Consider the following 21,492-nt stretch of genomic DNA (forward strand, 5'->3'; position numbering starts at 1 on the left):
CACCATTCCTTCAGGTCACAGCACCCTTCCTTCAGGCAAATTCTCACCACCCAGACCTCCCACAGGGGACAGAACACAGGATACCAGTAAGAGCAGCATTCAGTAGCTGTACCAGAGGTTTTAAGCACCCTTTCTAAACACTGCACGACCCTTCCCATCAGTTTCCTCCGACCAGTTTGAGCCCTGGACATCTGACAAGTTGTACAGGCTGATGCTAGCAAGCTACGGACAGAACAAAGTAGGAGGAAAACATTAAACATTTACATGTTTATTATAATTACAATTTACATTACTCCAAAGAGCAGCCCCACTGCTATGTTCTAACTCTTAGCAAGAAAGTCCTACAAAAATAAATCCAAGCTTTTACAGTAACCTAAGTCAATGCATAACTAAAAAAATTCTAGCTATGTAAGGGGTTCAGTCATCAAGGTGCTTTTTCAACAAAATTCCCTACCAACCAAAAAAGGGACACATGCCTATAGCAATTTAACCCACTTATTCATGCAAACAAATGTAACCCCTTCCCTCCCAGCCCCTCTCCCCACATACAGATTTTTAAAAACAAAAAGAAAAACAACTAAACTATTTACAGTATGGGGGTATAGAGGAAACAACTTAAACATGCCCGTCTGTTAAGCTTCATTATATGGACTCCCCATTCCTAGTTTAATGAAAACATTCCATAGTGTTCCACCACAGTCTACTAGTGTACAGAGAACTGTTTGCATTCAGTACTGGATGAGCAAGGTACAAATTGAGGCGAGGAGCCAGAGCTCCAGCCCCCCCGGCAGCCAGCTGCTGCCACGGACTCCCCACTCAGTGCACATCCACTTGGTGCACACAGCAGCAGTGTCCCTGCTGCTCCACCCTGTTGAGGACACAACGCGCTGCCCTCCCGCCCTGCCCTGCCCTGGTGAGAGGCTCGAAGCCTCTGAGGAGTGCCCAGCACCCTTAACTCGAGGGAGAGTCATGGTTCTGCATGAACCTGCTGTACCTCCACATCAGTACCAGCTGGCAAACAGTTGTACAGTCGTTTACACTACTACATGATCAACAATCCAGTATTCCCAAGTGACAATATACATAACTCCCCAGCACCAGGAATCCACTTTTTTTTTTTCAGATGCCAAGTGCTACTTCACACATGCTGCCAAGAACAGTAAGACCAGCAGCACCAAAGAATTCATTTGGTTACTCAGAACAAACAAGTTAGCTGGTTTATTTCAAGTGAGCTTTGGTTCCATGTTAAAATACCATGATTTATCTTCTTCAGGGTTCAGAAAAGGAGTCTGACTTTGAGCTTAGACTATAGCAGCCTTTGAGAGACCCAGAAAGAAGAACCATGTAAGTTAGTCTGCACTTAAAAAGAAAAAAAAAAAACCAATAAAGAAAAGACACCCTGAAGAAGGTACCCCTGAACACATTCCCTCTTCCAAAGAATACTCCAGCTGACAGTTGCTGGTCCAAAAAAAGTCCAGAATATAAGCAGTAGTACATGAAGTTCTGTCACTTGAGCTGAGACAGTAAACAATATGAACCATTTTCCCACATTAGTGCAGCAGTTGGTTGTTTTCTTTCTATGTACAGTTTCATCCTCCCAGGAGAGAAGTTCGAACCTATGCAGGAAAAAGGCAGAATTAGGGAAGATCCCCTGGATATCAAGCCTAAGAAAAAGCAACAGAAGTTTATATTTATCAACTGACATGCCTGGCTGGAAAGTCTCACTGAAACAAACAGCTCTCACTTTCTGGAACAGGCAGAAGGTTAACCCCAGAAAAATTAAAACCACTGGTATTTCCCTTACATGACTTATAAAGGCAGATCAGACACAGTAAGGGATGATTCTTGATACATCAGAGACCGGAGAGCAAGGTGAGGTTGCAAAGACAGTTCAGGTAAAGAACAAGAGACAAGCCTCGCTCAGGGACAGTATTTGTTCCTGCTAAAAAACTTGCCTCTGCAGTTACACTCTGCCAGTACCAGCTCTGTGAGTGGTTTGGTTCCGTCTTGCTGCTCCAGTACCCCTTCCACCTCGAAATCCACCACGAAAGCTGCGGCCACGAAGGAACCGGCCAGACACTCCAAACGTCTCAGTATTGAGTTTCCTTTCTTCAGCCCATGTGGTACGTCTAGAACTGAACAAGACACCATTCAGACTTGTGTGGCCATACTCCCTTCTGAAGATTTTGTTGATTTTCCTGTTTTTTCTTCTTGCATTTTAAGACTTAAGAGTTGCATGTTACACCATGCTACATGTTTAGCTTTTTACGCAATTTTAGTTATAATTCAAGTTTTATTAGACATACTCACCTGGATTTCAGTTCTGAGGAGATGTTGTCAAAGAAAGACTTGGATTTATCATAATAGCAGTTGGGTCCCAGAAGGTCCTCCTCTGCATTACCATCGTTGTTTTGGGTTGCCACTCCAGGGTCCCCTTTCTCTTCCCCCGTCTCTGCTTTGTCATCTGAAGATAATAAAATGCATTACACCTCCTTGAGGCACACCGAAGAGCCATCTGTTCTCTTGCTCCCTCATACAAGATTTGAGATGCTGCCACATGTAATCACGCGATTTCTCAGCATGAGTTTTTCTATGCAGTGTTTACTACTAGCTCAGCAATTCATATTTAATGAAGCCACAAACCTTTAAAGTTTAGTTTCTTCTTGAATTCTTTATCAAGTTCCTCTCTGTTGAATTGTGCATTTGCACTTTCAAAGTCAAAGTCACCTTCAAACTTTATTGTATTTTCCTTCACAGTAGTTGGTCTGTTTTGTCCTCTAGAACGATTTCTGGTTCTCCTGTTTCCTGAAAGCAGGAGAGTTTAAACACTTGGTAACGTGCAGGGAGGTTAAATGACTTGCTCAAGACCAGAGGAAACCAGGATTAGAACTCGGGAGTTTCTGGCTTCCAGTCCTGTGGTTAGGCCACACCTCTTTGAAAGTAACTTCTGAACTTGGCTGTAGAAAACATATTACAGCGATATTTTACCTTTCTGAAAAGCATTCCTGAACGTCACTCTTACCACTAAGACAGAGCATGTCCAACTTTCCCTTCAGCATGAGGACAGAAAACAAAAGAAGTACTACACCAGGTAAAGCTAAGGGAAGGGACAGGCTATCAAGTCTGCTTGCTGATTTGCGAGCATGTTACCTATGGTCTGTAAACCTGTTACAATGGGACAATACCCAAGACTCATCTACCCACAAAAGGGGCTTGTACTTTATAATTTCTTAGTTGTAAAGCAGAAGCTATCAGCTCCTTTATGAAAAAAAAATATATATATATAATTCCCCTTCTAAAGCACTGCCTTCAGTCAACCAAATTTGAAGACCCAGCATCTCAACTTCTGTTTCCTGCCTTTTCTCATGTTGCTTGGGCAGGGATGTCTCCTTGAAGTTACCTTCACTTTCTTTTGACCTGTGCTTAAACTGCAGTCATTATAAGAACTATGTTCTACAGAACAAGAACTCCCAGAGATCTTTCTACTTAAAAGTATGAAACTTTTAAACAGGCTGCCCTTCCCAGTTAAAGTCACAGCATCAGTTTTTTGTGATGTACCTCCGGTTTCCAGAAGACACCAGAATTTTGTTCCTGGAAGGTTCTGAACTTCTATGGCTCCAGAAGCTATTTTGTTAGGGAAGCACCTCTAGATGGCCAAAGACTTATCAAGCCTTACTTTGCCCTTAGCATTCTGTCCAATAATCCTTTGTTGAAATTAACATTTGCTTTTATATGCTAAAGCACATCTTTGGTGTCAGATTAACCTACCCGATCTTCTCCTTTGAGGTCTTCTGTTTTCATCATTCACCTGCCCTTGGGGTTGCACAGGTGGTGCCTGAACTGTATCTACTGAACAAGAAAGCAACTCAATGAAGGAGCACAAGAGCAAGACTGGAAGAGTTGAGTCTTGCTATGCACCTTTGAAGGATGCCTAAAAATGGCACTTCAAGGCTCGAGCAGTACGTACGCACCGTTTGTCTTAGTGTTGCTCTGCGGAACCTGCCGTCCGTTGCGCTGAACCCCCGGAGTTACTTTCACTGGGGGCGGCTTTTGTGAATTCATGTTGTCGACTGGGCCAGTCTGAACAGCCTGCTCTACCATGGGGCTTTTGCGGACTGGGTGAACAGGCGGAAAGCCAGCACCTGGAAAAAATTCCAATGATTAAGTGCCTCTCAGACAGCGTGCCGATGTTATTCAAATCCTACTCACTCCTACAGAGAAGCCATTTTGTCAAGAATTACTAAAAACCTTGTGTTTATCATTGCATGCTATGCTTAAGTGGCATATACGCTAGGTAAGGCACTGCTGCTGTAACAAGCCTTGGCTCTCAAATCCAGAGCCTTAAATCAGAAAAAAAACTACACATTTCTTAAACCAAGTTCAGAGACACACTTCAGATAAACAAACCAGGTCAGTCTCAGAGTTTATACACCTAGAAATCAAGTTTTGCTATCTTTGGTTATGCAGGATTGTACTTTACATGATACTTTATATCTGAAGCAAAAAAAAAAAAAAAAAAAACACCCTGCCACTTTGAAATCACTCAAGAAAACTTCCCCACTTTGTCTAAAAAAAAAAAAGTTTGCTGCAAAAGTTCAACAACCTCAGAAGTATCCCATTCTGTAAGCCATTTTAGAAGCCCTTTAACTACTTGAAGTACTGTCATTGCTTATTGTTAGCTTTCCAATAAAGAAAACCTGAAACCAGACCAGGATCTCAAAGTTACCCTTTTAAATTCCTTCTTGGTCAAGGCCAAAGTGTTACCAAGACTTCTGTTGCTCTTCCATCCAGGCTTATTTATTCACACTACAAAACATGTAAATACTTTTCATGGTTTGGTATACCTTACACCAATTATATTAGAAAGTGACAGTCTTCAGTACTCAGAAGAAAAACTGCATTCTAGGTTTAAGTAGAAGTTTTGGAGCGCTACAGCTTTATGTAGTTATGCATAGGAACCACTTGGAAGCAAACTTTAACTGAATACACTTTACGAGCAAGAAAAGTGAAAAAGCTGAAGAGTACACACAAACCAAGCCACTGACACTTCTGGGTCACCCAAGTCCACATGAGATATACCCAGTAGGTAACATCATGCAGGTTCCCAGTTATGTACACCTGGAAAACTTGCAAGGAAGACAGACACAGCCTAAGGATTATTCAACAGGACAAAGCTGCTGTGCAAGTTTAACATGAGAAAGTTTCAAAGCGTAGCCAGAATATTGGGAAGGTACATACAGATGGATGGCCAAAACCAGAAAGTAAGTAGAAACAGTTTCATGCCAACACAAGCATACATGCTTAAGTTAAAAACAGATGAAACTAATTACCATGTTTAAATGCAGGCTGCACCTGGACACTCTGCTCTGAGGATGGTCAGTCTAGTTATCCCTACTCAAACTCCTTTAAAATTTGTTTAAGCATAGAAGCAGGCACCCAGAACTGTTACCTCAGCTTATCACAACTCAGAAATTGCTTACTGTTAGTCATGCTTTGCTAATTGGGAGTCTTGACAAGGGACACTGCCCCATCATGCACAAAATATATCCTGAAGTTTCCTCAATTACAACAATTCCCCTAAGTTTTCTACTAGGTTATTTATTTTTTTTTTTAACAGCAAGGCCACCCACAATTTAAGCAGTGTGCTTGTCTTTCTAGGAAAGACCAACTAATTCCTCACCCAGTCCCTAAGCTGATGCATGCTCCTGGGCAGGATGTAGCACAACATCCCTAAGCCTCAGCCCTCTCCTGATACTTACACAGGACGATCCACAGTCCTTTACTTTCCTTTCTCCTGTTTCCTCTAATTGATACTTCTGGAACAGGAGGAAGTAATACTTCATGTAAGGAAAAGCAACAACAGCCAAGAACAAACTCGTTTGACTAGCATTACCCATGTAAGTACTATCGTTCTAGGAGGGGGTTAACAAGAACAGATTGTTTGCAAGTGCCATGCAGTTCTTCCAAATATTTGGAGTCCTCAAACTGCTGTTACCCTTGGAAGAGAGCTGATGGGGCTCTGAAGACATGTCAGGCTCTGAAACAGGTTGTGGAGACGGAGAAGAACTAGGGCTGGAAGCAGCTGCTGATGCTGGAGGGCTTACCAATTTCTCTAAAGAGATAGAGGGAAGAAGAGAAAGCAAAAAGATATATGGATAAGATACAAGGTAGTGAAACATCTGAAGGACTTGGAAAAGAGATACAAGAATCTCTAGAACAGCATTAGAGCAGCTTATTTAGTCCTCTCTGGGAACACAAGTTCTTTTCACGTGTGCTGTGTGTGTAAGGTATGTTAGACTAGAAATAAACTGGCCTCAATGTTAGGGATTCACATTACTTTCAGAAAAAAACTTTAACTCTTTAGTCTCTTTCGTGTATGCATGCGTCAATGAAAGATGGGCCTCCTTGCAGTAAGAGTGCTGCACAAAGGTGTTAACTTATTCACTGCTTGCTGCAGCCTGACACTCGGCAAGGAATTCAGCATTAGTTACTGTTATTTGCTGTCACGGTAGCTGTGTACAAGGACTGTACCTTTATTCTAGCAAGTAAAAAACTTTACTTACCTAAACCTAATGAAGCTGCGTACTGCTGGCTAAGTAAAGAGTTGGCAGCAAGCTGGCTGTAAGGTGGCATACCTCTAAACGGGCTGTAAGGCACATGTGGCTGAAAGGAGGATGTGGAGGCAGAGCCCAGTGAAGACTGTAACAAGACAAAGTACATTTCCATTTACAGTGTCCAGAAGTCAACTTGCTTTGGTAGTGATTCTTTACTTCAGTACAGCGTTATTAATGCTTAAGAAAACACTGAGAAGCGTTAGTTTGCCCGCATCCTCAGCTAGTAAACTCTCTCAAGTTTTCTTGACAGAAGTCTTTAATCCTACTAATCTAAACATTAAAATGAAATTCAGAATGCTTCCCAAAATCTGAAGATTCTGGATTCTGAAGATTCAGGAGACATTGACTGGCTTTCACTTCTATCGCTTTATATCAAAATCCAGTCTTTCATTGCCAGCGTTTTACCATAGCTGCCTAGCTCCACTTCGGGCTAACTTACTTGAACAATGGCAGGATCTTGTGGCAGGGTATGTTGAGCTTTTGGAGGTTCACAGACCGTGATGTCTTTGATGTCGCTTCCTCGGAAAATAATGTATTCATAGATTTCTTCTCTTGGAGGAGCAGGTCTGTCTGTGGGCCGGTCTTCAGTACCAAAGGACCGCACTTTAGCATTAGAAAGATTACCATTAGTCCAGTATTACCTTTACAACACTGCACAAGTTAAAACTTACACAATTAGAGTGCTCTCGTAATGCTTTGGCTCCCCTTATCCCACACAACTCTCAAATGCCAACTTTCTCAGCAGCCTGCATAAACATATTTGTTTACAACTATCTGTGAAGGTGAAGACCATAGACCAGTTGCAAAGAAGCCTACCAAAAACCCGAGGATTTCCCCACAGTGCTGTACTGCCATAGTCACCTTCCCTCCCCATCCCATATACACACACAGCTTGAGACAACTGCCACTGCAGAGAGGCCTCTGGCAGCAGGGAAAAATTCTTAGACTTTAGGGCTCAAATTTGTACCTTTGGTTTCAGTTATTTGTTACACAGACAGATTTTTACAGATAAGTTCATACAGATATTTATTAATAACAAGAGGTTACTGTTGAAATTCACTCCATGCTAATGGTTTCATATTTAGCTTTTTAAGGGATAAATCTAAGACCTTAGCACCTACTGAGGCTTTGCTCAGTTTCAGGCACCAGAAGACTTGAGCAGGTACTAGACAGAATGATGTCACACATTAGAGTGGAAAAAAAGGCAGTAATTGAGTGTGTGGCTGCCAGGGAGGAGCATAAATTAACTCAATCTATTAAACAGGAAGAGGTCAGACTCAGACTTACTACTTAGTTAAGGAAGGAAAACAGGCAGCAGTCACTTTAGACACTGGAGTATGAAAGTCTGGAATTAGCTACAGAATGAGCACATTTGCAGAGCAGATTTTTTGCCACAACTTAGAGAGGTTTGTTTTCCATCTGCATGGAGCTTGGTCGATTCAGATAAGCACCAGCACAACTTCACCTGATATACGCACTCTGGCACTGGAAGAATTCCAGGCTGGAGTTGCATCACTCAGTTCGAGCAGGTTACCACATAACTACCCAGCCTTTCAGCCAGGACCCAGCAGCAGTCCTGCAATACCTTCACAAATTCCATCCTAACCAGACCTTTCCCAAGCACCTGCCATATCACAGCCCGTGGTGGTGTGGCAGCCAGCCACCACTCCGACTTCCCAGCTGGACAGATAAGCACCAACAGCCCCGTCACGTAGACGATAGGGGACAGCTCCCCCAGAAAGAGGGCTGCAAGAGCTGGACCAGCTCAATCCTCCTGCTGAGCATCCCTGCTATCCTGCAGCAGCACTAACTTATTAACAAGTGGTGATGGTTGGAGGCAGGACTGCCTGTCAGATATCCTCAGAAAGCTGCACCCAGGCAAATTCCCCCACCAAGCCAGGGTTCGTACTGCACGCAGTCTTCGAGTCCCACATATGCCCAACACACGTGAGCTCACACAGAGCATTAAGCTCAGGTCAATGGCAAACTTGTCCCCATCTTGCTGTTTTAGCATCTCAGCTTATACCTAAGTGGTGCAAGCACAGTCAGTTGCTTCCTCTGAATGCCATCTTCCATTAGTTACTAGGGTAGAAAAGCCTCCAAGTTATTTTAGATCTCCAGCTGCTGTTTGATCGTATTACAACTGTAACCTAGTCAACTAGAAGCAGATTATAAACTGAAAGCAATACTTACAGCCTTTTAGACATGAACCATACTGATATCCCTGGTCAAGATTAGATTATTACAGCATCCAGCTCAGGGCAATGGATGTTAAAGCTACCCAGGAGCTACCACAGAATCCCACAGCTAGCTGGGAAAGCACAATGCCTTCTCTCAGCCCATCACTTGCCACATGGAGAAATTCTGGACCTGCAGAGCCTGAAGCTGTGCAGGCAGCCTCTCAGTTGGCTGGGCTCAAGGTTCACAACTGAAAGGGTGGAAAACGATGTCCTTGTTGTAGACAAAACAGCAGTGATGGCATTTGAGAGGCCTCTAGGAGTTGAGCACACCCACCCCTGTATCTGAAGTGTTTAATGATTTTTGGCACAGCCCAAAGCACAGCTTCGGGTTTCTGGGAGGACTGGAGGGCTGTCTCCCATGAAGAGTTACAGTGACTATTGTTTACAGATGAACAGGAAATCAATCCCACACTGTGCTGCAGCTAGTGCTCCACGACACAGTTTGTATTCACATGCAGGACTCAAAGCTAGACCACTGGCGGGTCAGGAAGCACACAGAACAAGAGGGACTGGATGCCTAGAAAGAGCTCACACGGGTGTTTCTTGCTCAAAACCTGTAGTTTCTTCAGACTTCTGCAGAAAGTGAAGTTACTGGGGCTCACTGCCAGCAGGAGGCTCATTATCTACTGTGTTCTGACCACTGCTTGTAATTTAAGTTTAACATCTAATGAGATGGACAACTTTCTTTCAGCACTTAATTAAGCACATGGAATCTTCTTATCCAGCATTTAAGTTGTTGCACGTGTTGAGATTTAACAGGAACAACGTTCAAATCAATTGAAGTGAGCTCTGCTTTGAGTAAGAAGCTGAACCAGATTCCTTCCTGAGGTTCCTTTCAACCTTGGTTGTTCTTTGTACTATTTGGGATGATAAAAATCAGGATAAAAGCACAGCACAATACATGCAGTCTGTATTAAAGTTGTCTGAACCATAAACATTGGCATTTGGGGATTAACAATAATTTACCCGCTATCTAGACATCAATTGCCCATCAGTATTTGGTGGCAGTGCTTTTTTAACCCTCCAGACCATGTGCTTTCAACCAAACCCACCCAAACAGTGTTGGCGCTGCTGTCACTGACTTCAGCACCATTGCTGTGCTCATAATTCTGACGCTAATTTTGATATGAAGTCTCCAAATTTTAAAAAGTCTCTGAGCTGCAACAAAAAGCAGGCTTTGCACCGTAAAGTTTAAAGCAGCAAGTGGAAAAATGAGAATTTTTCCATGTATCATAAATACTCAGACATTCCAGTTCTTCAAAACTGAACGCTGAGAGCCCGATAAACACAAGATCTGGCAGATATATTATAAAGAGCACTTGCTTTCTCACACCATAAAACATTTCATCACATATGCCTTTGAAACATACCACTTCGGCTCTGCAGTAGCAAGTGCTATATGGAAGCCAGAGCTACATGAGAAACCATCCCTGCTTTCTGCTGCAGGAAGGTGAAGGCCATTCTGCACGTACAGAAAAGGAACCGCATCCTTTCTGAGGTATCTCACTTAATTCAATTAATAGCAGTTTATACATTTAGACAAACAGCCCTAAAAAAAGGTGAATTCATGAAAACTCACATCCTTAACTCCAGATTAAATACCAGCAGGTTTCAGGTGCTCGTGGTCAACACCACCCAAACACCAGAATGCTGAACCCAGACTGGCCTAGGCTGCCTCAGGTGGAGCTAAGAAGCAGGCAAGCCAGCGGCTTGTTCCAGCAGATAGTCATGTGAGACAAAAAAAATGTTTGGTTTCTGGACTATCCTGATGGGTTGTTGAAGGCAGTGATGAAGGTTTGAACTTCCAGAACAGAGAAGAACATAACTCAGGGACACAAAAAGCTGACACGCATTAGCTGGACTAGCCGAGCTGGACCGTAAAAGCAATACAGAATTAAGACCTTGTTTGAGAGACTAAACAAGATAGGACAGGCTTTCCTGAGAGTAAATACAGGAGGCTCCCAGCACAGGTGACAATCAAATGCAGATTACACCACACAGCAGGAGACAGATCACTATTTCTACACGGGACCAAGAGCAACGCCTTGGGGAGCTGCCTGCTGGGTAGGGCGAACCAGCCCCACGTGCAGACACCCCACAGCGCCCTGCGAGCCCGCTCCCAACCCCTTCCCGTGAGCAGAGCCCAATTATTGATCACGGGAGGAACAAAGACCCGCCGACAGCCGTGCTGCTCCCCCCAGCAGCGGCCTGCATCCCTACCCAACCCCAGCGCTGCCTGGCACACAGCTGGAGCCCAGAGGGGCAAACCCAGCCCTAACACCACCACATAATTTTTTAGGTAACAACGCGAGGGGACAGAACCAACCCCTCAGAGCTCTGCCACCCCCGGGCAGGGGGGTAACCCCCCCCCCCCCAGCCCCTCAGGAGCCCCCAAGCTGGGGGGGGAGCCCCCGGGGCTGAGGCAGCTCCGGCTGCTGCTGACTCACCCGGAGCCGCCCCCCGCTTCCTCGGGCAGCCCCCGGCCGCACCTCAGCGGCGAGGCCCAGGCTCATTGTTCAGGCCCAGCCGGGCCCGAGGCGCCCCCCCCATCCCCTCACAGCGCCGGCCTAGGCCCTGCCTCCCTCCCCTCCCCCCCCCGCTTCCCAAAATCTCCTCACGACACCCCCCCCTCCCCACCCCACCACCCCCCCCTCGCCTCACCCTTGGCCAGCGCCACGGTGGAGTTCTCGGTGTCGATGGTGTAGAGGATGCCCTCATAGCGGATCTGCGCCTTGGAGATCAGGCTGATCTTGCTGCCGATGTAAGGGGTCCCCGAGCTCATGGCGCCGCCGGGCCGGGGCCGGGGCCAGGACCGGGGCCGGGCCGCTGTGAGGGGCGGAGGCCGCGCGCAAGGGGGGTGCCACCGCCGCCGCCGCCCGCCCACGCACACTGCGGAGCCGGGAGCCCCGCCGCGCCCGCCTTATATAGGGCGGAGGGAGACGCGCTGGGGGGGAGGCAGCGCGGGGGCGTGCTGCGGCCCGCGCCGCGCATGCGCCGTCTGCGCGCCGCTATTGACCAGACGGGAGACGGGGTCAGACGCGGAGGGATAGGAAGGGGGGGGAGGAGGAGGAGAAGGAGGGAAGGGAGGAGGGAGGGGGGGGGAAGCCCGCGGCTCGCGTCACGTGACGGGCCCAGGCGAGGTTGCCACGTGCGCTGCGGGCGGGGCGGGGCGGGGAGGGGAGGGGCGAGGGCTCGCGCGCTTCCCGCCCTTCCCGCGCGCTGTGAGGGGAAAGGGGGGGGGGGGGAGGCGTGACAGGGCCGCGCTGCGCCGCCCGCCCGCGGGGGGGGGTTGGTTGGAGACATAAAGCGGGGCTCTGTCACACAGCGTGGGGGTGTCACACACCTCAAGGTTCTCCCAAAACACAGGGTTTCTCCCAAAACACGAGGGGTTGTCCCAAAACGCGGGGGTTCCTCACACAACTCACGCCCTTCTCACACAACCCCCCCCGGGGGCTGCCATCGCCTCAGCGCCCTGACGGGAGCCGCTCCCCCCCCCCCTCAGCCCTCATCCCGCTCTGACAGCAGCCCGGGAGCTGATGGCCGCCTCCCCAGCCCCTCGCCCTCATCCTCCGGCTCCGTGCGGCCGGCGGAGCTGTACCCGGGGCCTTTGTTCCCGGAGCCGGGCCGCAGCTGGAGGACGGGGCCGTGCCCGCCGCCTCCCCCGGGGAGCTCCGCGGCCATCTGCGGGGCAGCCGGGGCCAAGCGGCGGCATCTGGCGGCCCGGGGTGGCGGGAGGTGAAGCCTCCGTGAGGCGCTGATGGGGGGGGGGGGTAGGGAGGGACGGGGCAGGGCGGCCGCCCTCAGGGAGCGGGTCGCTAATTCGTGTGACGCGAAGGGAGCGGAGTCAAAGGCGGCAGCTGGAGACAATGCAGCGGGAGCCATTGTCTGGGCGGCAGGCGGCTCGCCTCCAGCCCCCGGTTGCATCTTCCAGCAAGGGAAGGAGGTGGCTCCGGCCTCCCGGTACCGGGACCCGTGGGCCGTGCCTGGGATCCGCTCTCTGGATGACCCCGGTGTGGTTTTTGTGGTGGTTGTGGGGCCCCAAGAGCTGCCCCCCCCCCCCAGCCTGAAGGGGAACGGCGCCTGCCTCGCTCTCCCTTACGGCCACAGGCTTTCTCTTGTTAAATCTTCATTGTTTTTTAGCTTGGAGACAGTTGCTAAAATATCAAATAAATGGTTCCGTGACATCCGAATCGGGCAAAGTATTTTTTTTTTTAATACAAATTCAGCGTACCTGTCCTTAGCTCGGCCTTGGGTACAACCTATGCAGAGCAAGAAAGATCCTTTTTTATTGAGGTAAATGGTGCTCCTCAGTGGGCAAATTGCTGCTTAAAAACTTCCCTAATGGAAAAAAAAAAACAACTCATCTAGCGTCCCTATATGAGGAGTGTCTCATTTAAGCATGTGGAAAAGCTCAAATGGAGAAAAGGCAGGGTGAGAAGGAATTACCAAATGCTCAATTCACAGGCAAACAAATAATTGTTCTGAGTGGGGAAAATGATATTAGTAAAGATAACGTAACCCAAGGCAGAGCAGCAGTGCTTCCTCTTCTGGCTTATATTCTCAAACTTTTACCCTTTCACTTTTTTTTTCGCAATAGCAGTAGGGGAAGGGACCATCCAGCAGTGTGGATCCTGCAGAGAGCCTAATTAAAACATCGTGAAAAAAGAACGATACATGAAAGTGGCATAAACTATTCACAGGTAAGGAGAAATATGTAAACGTATGGAATTTTAGTTATCATCATGGCCATAAATCGACCCGTCTCTGGAAGATGCCCTTATTATAATGAATTACCTCAGTATCTTCTGACAACAGTCAAAGATAACAAGTGAGCAGCAGGACGGAAGATGACACCTGACATTTTAAATGCCCTGTTAGTTTTATTTATTCTGCTAAACAATACAGTTCTTCATCCCTTAAGCACTGAAAGGGAGGCCAAAAGAACATGTTTCACTGTTTAAATTCATGACAAGTATGCGATCCCGAGCATCCCTCATATAAAGAGGGAAGATTAAGCTTCATATCAAGAAGCTGATTGCAGTTCATTCTGGTACCAGAAAGAAACCTCACCGAGTGGTTGGTACCTGATGATAGCAGCAGACACAGCTCTCACAGAACAGCATTTTGGACCACCAGTGACCACTGGAGCCTAGACAAAGGGTACGGTCAGAGGAAAACTATGTTGCCAGAGCTAAGAAGACTCCCATGACAGTTGGAATGCAACCACTGGCATTTGGGATGGTCACCACTGATAGATCTAATATCTAAAATCTAATCTAACTATCTAATAGCTAAAAAAGAGATGTGTGACTAAGAGCAGTGATGAAAATTTGTGGGGTTTATGATGGAGGGATCACAGTAATGTGACTGATGGCAGCGTCCATGGCAATGTAGGTTGAACTGGCATCTGGCAGAGTTAATGACAGAGGGCAGCTGTTGGAAAGACGTCTGTAACAAACTCCAACTGCTGGAAGAAGGGAGCCAGGCACTGGCTGCTGAAACATCTCCTCTTGTGCCTGGGTTCAGCGGGATATGTTGGCAGTTAGTTGCTGGTAGTAGGAACTACTGGGATACTCACAGCTGCTGAGAAAATGGCTGCTGGTGGTAGCAGTGGTTGAACTGGAACCTGTAGCAACTGGAAGAAAACTGGTGACAGGACAGGTAAATTTTTGTTAGCTTGACAGATGGAAAGACGTCAGTGGAATTTCGAGTACAATAATAATACCACTCCGTATAAAGTGGGAGAATTAACAATAGGAGGATTGTCATTGCAACTGGAGGAGAGATGTGGAGTGCTACAAGTGCTATTCTCTGGTAGGAGAAAGATGAGTATCTGAAAGAGGTAGTGATTTAATTTGTGCTGCCGTATAAATTCTAGAATTTGGTTGGACGGAAAAATACCAGAGGTGGCACAGGAAGGCTTGGGTCTTAAGGGCCTGCATCCCTTCCCCAGGGAAGGAAGAGGGAAGAGGAGGGAAAAGAGGCTGGCGTAAAAATGGAAGAAGTGAAAGTGGAATGGAGTTTTGAGTTTGGATATGGGAAACAGCACACGTTATATAAACGAAGGCAGAAGCATGAGCCTTAGGAGAAGAAATGTTAGAAACTTGCTGGTAGTTTCAAAGAAAATGTGGTAGCTGCAGGGAAGGAGGGTAAGGTCACCAAGTACAGAACACAATTCTATAGTGATATGAGGAATGTGGAGTAGGAAAGAGTCCAGAAATGAAGGAGGGACGAGAAAAAGAACTGAAAAGATGCAGGAAAGATGAGATTAAAAAAAAAAGGATCCACACATGTAAATGTTTTTATCTTTTAAAAGAAAAGCACATGAAGTAGAATAAAGAAAAAATATGTAAAGTCAACTGAAGAAAACTAGAATAAAGAGAAAAGAGAAGGAACAAGAATTAGATAGGAAATGAAAAGGAAAAATAGCAATATGAATAAGTAGAAAAAAAGAAAACTTGGCAACTTTTATTTAGATAATGGATGCATCATACCGTTAGTTTCTCAGTGTCCTGTAGTCTAAAAAAAGGAGACACGATGATGTATGTAGGAAATATTGCTTCATTACATTAGTTTGTCCTACATCTCAGTGAGAGGGGTATCTCTTCTGAAGAAAAATATACATGTCATAACAATAGGTGTTTTCTTTTTTTGTTGTTCCAGAAATAAATACAGATATTTTAGTGCACGTAATGCTATTCTGTCCTTTCTCCCCCTTTGTTCCTCTCTTTTTCTCAGTTTTGAGTCTGTACCTCAGACATTTCAATTTTGACATCTTTCATTCCACCCCCATACATCAAATTTAAAGTCAGTTTAACTTCTGGATTTAAACGAAATATTTTATAAAATCCATAGTTTTAGGCTTGTGTGGGATTGTCTCTCCTAATTGGTACGTTGACTGCATAATTAGTGGGACCAGCAAAAATCTGCATTATTCCACTGCATTTCTCAGCAGTCCATATGTGTTGCGCAGTCAAGACAAAAGCTATTTCCCCAATAAGGATGCTGTGGTAGAGAGCTTAAACCTCTCATCCAGACCCACAGAGTTTGTGAGGATCAAAGCAAGACCATAATTTGGGCATTTCTCTCTCTACAAACCCTAACCAAAACCCCTAACCCTGGCCACAGTGCGCTGTATCTAGCCACAAAGGTTCGACTCTGGTCCTATGCTTGAAACGTCCCCAGCGTCTATTTCAACAGTCTAACTGTAAAAAAACATAAATATAAGAGGAGGAAGTGTTTGCGTGAGTTAGGCTGTACAGACACACAGCCTTTATAGCGCAGAGTTTCAGTATCTAAGGATAAGTTTTAGCTATAGAGATGTAAAAGGAGCATTTGGAATTACCTACTAGATTTAACAGGTTCTTAATACTTTTAACCAGCTTTATTATAAATACATTCTCATTAAAATAGCATGTATTTCTTTTCTTGTTCCATGTATGCACTTTCGTACTGTAGTCAGTTTATTCTTTTCCCTGCTAAATCAATCATTTTCTGCGGGGAAAGACAGTTCTTTGCTATACAGCAAAATGACACTTTCATTTCTATTTGTGAAAGGCAACGGTAAAATTACAAAAAAAAAAAAAAAAAAAAAAAAACACTGCTGGGGATTTATTCTTTTTGTGTAATGCTTCCAGGCTGCCTCTGTACTCTCACATTTTTTAAGAGGAGCTTGATATCTTCACATACGTTTATGGGGCAAGTCAGCAGTGCCTCTCTCACCTGCCCAGTCCTTGCTGTTTCTACCTCACAAATGCACAGGGCCTCCTTGTAGAAGTTATGTTTCATTACCTGACCTATAGAAGTTAGAAGTCAATGCGATGCTTTTGATGCAACAGAGTAAGGAGGGAACGTTTACTTATTTTAATAAAACTGAAATATCTCTGACATGCATAGCACCTTTTATTAGAATGAACACAAACTGCTATTCCAGACTTTTTTCGCACTCACCTCACTACCCTACAGTGCCTACTTTACAAGCTGTGAAACTGAGGCTAAAAAAACACCCACAGCACTAGACATAAGACCAAGAACATAACCCCAGATCCTGTCCACTCCTGTGATTCATCTCGTCATCAAAGCATGCGGAGGGGGAGTACAGCAGTTAGAGATGTGCAAACACCTTTTATATTGAGGTGCACATTTTCTGAATCAAAGATGGCAAGGTGAAGTTATCCTGGGTTACCGGATGGTGATTTATTCATGGGTATGGGAGCTGGAGATAATTTTATGAGATCCTTTCATGAAGCTGGGGAAATGGATAATATAGGGGATAAAAAAAAAAAAAAAAAAAAAAAAAAAAAAAAAGTTGATGAAGCTGAAGTTTGCAAATTGTTCACAAAAACTGAAGGATGAAGTCTCACAAGCCAGACCTAGATTCTAAAAAAGGTGTTTAGGCATCTATCTTCCATTCAGATGAGTAAGAGGATTCAGACCTAAGTTTAGAAATAATTAGGACATAAAGAGAGATAGCTGTCTATCTGGGACACTGGGGAGCACTGAACATAGCCTAAAATATGAAGTTCCATTAGAAAAAATCTGACTGTTTGTTTTGCTGCATAGGCTGTTTTTTTCTTGGGTAGCGGCGTGCTGAAGTGAACTGCAAGCCTCTGTATATCCTCGGCATTGGGCTGAGAGAACAGAGAGGAAAGAGCTCCTTTATTTGATGTTTTAGTTCAGGGACCTCTTTTGCATCAACTGTCTACAGTGGATTCTGTTCTCGAGGCACAGAAATGAATCTCCCTCTCCTTGCGTGCTTTGCAAACAACTGGTAGATTCAGCTTCTCTCTCTGCAGCTAGGTAATGTATCGCTTTACCTAGCCTCGGCTGGATGCTGTTCTTTCCCTGCGTAACATCTGCTGCAGTTTTCATAGCTCGAATTGTTCTTTGACTGGTTTTAAAAGGCATGTTGCAGAAACGTCTTTGAGGACGTGAGTTATTATTTGTTGTTTCATCTGCTAGAGTGTTCTTCCTTTATGGTTGTTATTTGACTCCTTAAAGGAAGACTAAACAGGCTTTCGAGTTTAAAGTTTATAGGTTTTAATTGATGTTTTTAGTTAAAGATCCCAAGACTGGTAAGGCTAAATCATAGCAATCGGATTTTAGAGCAGCTTCAGAAAGTAATTTATTTTTGTATGACAATAAACTGGCATTTAATCTCCTTCGTCTTTTAGAAGCTAAACTATAAATCAGCCTTCACTTAAGGCGGCAGCGTCACTCCGGTTGGTCAGTTCTCCTCACTGCTGTGGTATTTGTGTGCACATTTTCCACATATACCTGGAACTTCTGACCTTTGCTGTTCCAAAGCTTTTGCATTATTTGTATTTCATACCTCATTTCTCTATCGCTTGAGGCATGGCAGGGGGTTTATTAGTACAATTTTAAACCGCGTTTTTGTTCTGTAAAGTGATCACACCAGCACTTGTTACAGTGTGCAACTTGACATAGCTTTTAGGGTCACAAGGAAGTTAAGTTTGATGAGTTCTTGCTGAGGATGAGGGTGTAGCAGAGACAGCTTCAGGCTGCCAAGTCCTACAATTCTACACAGACGGCTTCATGTCAAGGAATAGCAATGGGTGAGTGAACTTACTGGCCCACTAAACTGTACAGAGCAGCAAAACTAGCTCCCTCTTCTGCTCTGCTGAAAATAATTAAGAGAAACAAGGTTTGCAGTTTTGGAAAAACAACTTCATTTTCTTCCAGAAGAACATACAAATTGTTGCTTCCCAAAGTAATCATTTTCTTTAACCAAGGTGTGGTGTTTCTTGCTTGGCATTTTGTCCAGTTGTTAATAATTGGTTAGCTCACACAGATGGATGGGTTTGCTGTCCTAGCTAGAAACCTAAGTAACAATGACTCACTATATATAACTCTGCAGTAATGAAAGAGTATTGCAAGTAACCCCATGCAGAAAAAAAATGACAATAAAGAATAACTTGACATAAAAAACTTGGCCCTCCATCTGGGGTGTCATTTCCTTTGGGTTGGCAGTTTTCCCCATCTTGTATTTTGAGAGAAAATATCTGTCTGACTTGTTTCAAAAGTTGTACTAGTTCCTTCTCTCAACTGTGGGAACTCATCCCATATTTAATTGAGTTATTGGATTTGTTTGGAGCTTCAAAAATGAGCAAAAGCTCATTAAAGGAATAGGGGCCAGTCCTTGAACTCTGATAGTGAGGATATATTTTAGGTAGTGTAAGAAAGTAACCTATAGGCTGGAGTAATATCCCTAACTATTTTAGGACTGCTGGAGAATTCAGAAGAAAACACTATATAATAGCCTTTCGTGCTGTGCTTTCATAAAGCTTGAGGCAGCTCAGAACAGAAGATACAGCATGATTTATTTTAATCAGTTAATACAGAGAGTTCACTAGAAAGTAAGAATAAAAAAACCTTGGCAAAATCTTGCTTACATACGTTTTGCATTCCAAATCCACAAAATGTTTAGATACAATCTCATTTCATCATAACCAAAACAAACCTCCTTTACTACATTTCTTGCACTTTTTTTTTTCTTTACGTGATGATGTTTCCATACCTCTTCTGTCTCCACTGGCTTTCCAGTTCAGTGTCTTTCGTGTCTGTTTTCTTTATACTGTCACTAAAATTAGTTGGGTTGCTCTGAGGAATCCTATCATCTCATACTGCTTGGTAACAGCATTTGGCAGACTACGGATGAGAGATGGAGTAAGGAAAATGACTTAGCCATTTCTGTCATCTGAAGACGACTTTCAGAAAAGCTTGTACATGTGACTATTTTTCCAATTAAAATCTACAAGAATCTGGATCTTGACCTATGTGCTGTACGTACACTGAAAATTTTACCACCTTTTTGGCCTGCTGTTTCCATTTGATGGTTTTTCCTTTTTGAGCTCCAACGTGCATATTCAGGCACATGGCCCTCCTTTGAAACAACTCCTCTATTTAAAAGAAGGGTACCACGGGGCTATTGAATGATTTAGGTAAGGGCAGAGGGACAGAGAATGCTCCTAGCTCTGTTCCTGTAACTTATGGTCTCTAGGCATTGTGATAAAACAAATGCCTATCAAATTCCATGGGACAAATGTTTTCATCTACAGCAACTGCTGTTTCACAACTGGCGTGCCATTAACTGTACCTGTTCTTGGCACTGACCAGAAGCAAACAATGTGAAGATTTATCTTCAGTTATTCCATTTATGATCCATTTTATTACGTATTTTTGAAGACGAGTGAATGGAGGGCAGCATGTGAAGAAAGGGGATAAATCTGCTTGCCTTAACCGGCCAATTGTTAAACAAGGGTCTGGTAAAAACTCTTTTTGAGAGGGCAAAAAGGCAACAACCTAAGAATGCCGTATCATTGTATTGACTGGGAAAAGCTGAAGCAGCCTTCAGCTCTCTAGGGAGCTCCGTTTTAAGAGTGCAAATTTCATAGAGCCTGCTGTATGTCGTGTGTAAAAGTGGCAGAAATACGTTGCATCCCAAGAGAATTCATGGAGACCAGGGAATAAAGAAAACCGTAGAGAAGACAGGTTTTTGTTTTTGTTTTTCTGCAGGGTTCTAGTGATGATCCAACCTAGAAAGGTGAGGCTGTGGCCTTTGGAAATGCAAGCCAGTTTGTCCAGTTGCTAGCACAGCAGAGGCTGGGGAGGTAAGGAAGAAGTTACACCTTTACCTGCTGTTTTTTAAAGAGTGTTTGGGGGCCTGTTGAATTCAGCTTATTTTCTTAGAATAGTTTTGTTCTCAAAGTTATGTAAGTCAAAAGCGACTGGCCCTTGTGAGGGAAATCTGAATTCCAGGAGCTCTTTGCTCTCCCAGTCACTTTAAGATGAGGGTTGGTTCCAGGCATGGGAACTATTCTGGTTAACCACGACCCTTAGCAGGAGATAGGGCTGATGATAGTGCACGTGCTTTCCAGATGGGCTAGAGTAAGATGAGGGGAAGCACATAGGCCTGTTAACAGACAAAATACCTCTGGCAAAAGCTACTGGCACTGGAAAGAACAGTAAACAGGACAGAAGCTGCCTTCTGACCTTAGTGGGCTACCAAGCTGGTGTCTGGAGGCAACAACTGATTTACCTATTGGTTTTGCGATGCTGGGAGGTGGAAAATTGAAGCCTAATGGAGATGTAAAGGAGGAAGAGGGCCAGTGATCTGCACTGCTCAAAAAGCAAATGGTGAGGACTGGCAAAAGTCAGAGAAGAACCAAAGCAGCTCTGAGCTTAGAGGGCTCAAAAGAGTCCAGAACTGAAAGATCCATTGCATTATTATACCAAGGACCTCTGAGGATAATTGTTGACAAATATCCCTGGCAGGGTAACAGTTTGCTCACAAAGAATACCGATTGAAACTGAAACTGCCAAGACCACCTCACACTAAAAACAAGTATTTCAGACATATTCTAACAGGTCCAGACCGTAAAATGTACAAATTGGATTTGCAGTAATGAGACCCATCACTAGGCACAATTTCTTGACATATTCTGTCAGAATATTGCATGGAAGGAGGGATTGAAGTTTCCAAAACTTACTTTAATTTACTTAGAGAGGAAAGCATTTTCATTTTGCCCAGTCAGTTCTAATCGTTTGCTAAATTCAAAATAGAAAATTATTGAAACTAGCTGTCATGACCAAGAAGGACCATTCATCCTTTAACAATA

At 44.6% G+C, this 21,492-nt stretch overlaps 1 protein-coding gene across 5 annotated transcripts; it reads right to left on the reverse strand.

Annotated features, from left to right (window-relative positions):
* Nucleotides 1-1,203: 1,203 nt before the first annotated feature.
* LSM14B (LSM family member 14B) lies at nt 1,204-11,840 on the reverse strand. 5 transcript variants are annotated; one of them, XM_082773540.1, is made up of 10 exons: nt 11,516-11,840; nt 7,054-7,217; nt 6,636-6,699; nt 5,996-6,112; nt 3,972-4,142; nt 3,769-3,849; nt 2,644-2,805; nt 2,311-2,464; nt 1,956-2,135; nt 1,204-1,616 (listed from the first exon to the last, which is right to left on the reverse strand). In XM_082773540.1, exons 1-9 carry the CDS (start codon nt 11,634-11,636, stop codon nt 1,964-1,966), a joined length of 1,206 nt encoding a protein of 401 aa, XP_082629666.1. In that variant the 5' UTR covers nt 11,637-11,840; the 3' UTR covers nt 1,204-1,616; nt 1,956-1,963. The 5 variants fall into 5 exon arrangements, with proteins under 5 accessions (XP_082629666.1, XP_082629665.1, XP_082629664.1 ...); XM_082773539.1 differs by having other exon boundaries at nt 3,769-3,846; nt 6,564-6,699; nt 11,516-11,839; XM_082773538.1 differs by having other exon boundaries at nt 6,564-6,699; nt 11,516-11,839.
* Nucleotides 11,841-21,492: the final 9,652 nt, after the last annotated feature.

The sequence above is a fragment of the Aythya marila genome, assembly GCF_965140915.1.
Source record: "Aythya marila genome assembly, chromosome: 16".
NCBI lineage: Eukaryota > Metazoa > Chordata > Aves > Anseriformes > Anatidae > Aythya > Aythya marila.

What these genes read in the sequence shown, in the direction of transcription:
- LSM14B (XM_082773538.1), bottom strand. Translation starts at nt 11,636, where the DNA reads ATGAGCTCGGGGACCCCTTACATCGGCAGCAAGATCAGCCTGATCTCC. An exon ending in AAGATCCTGCCATTGTTCAA is followed by an intron (nt 6,700 to 7,053) that starts GTAAGTTAGCCC and finishes GTCTTGTTACAG; the next exon opens with TCTTCACTGGGCTCTGCCTC. An exon ending in GAAGAAACTAAACTTTAAAG is followed by an intron (nt 2,465 to 2,643) that starts GTTTGTGGCTTC and finishes TATTATCTTCAG; the next exon opens with ATGACAAAGCAGAGACGGGG.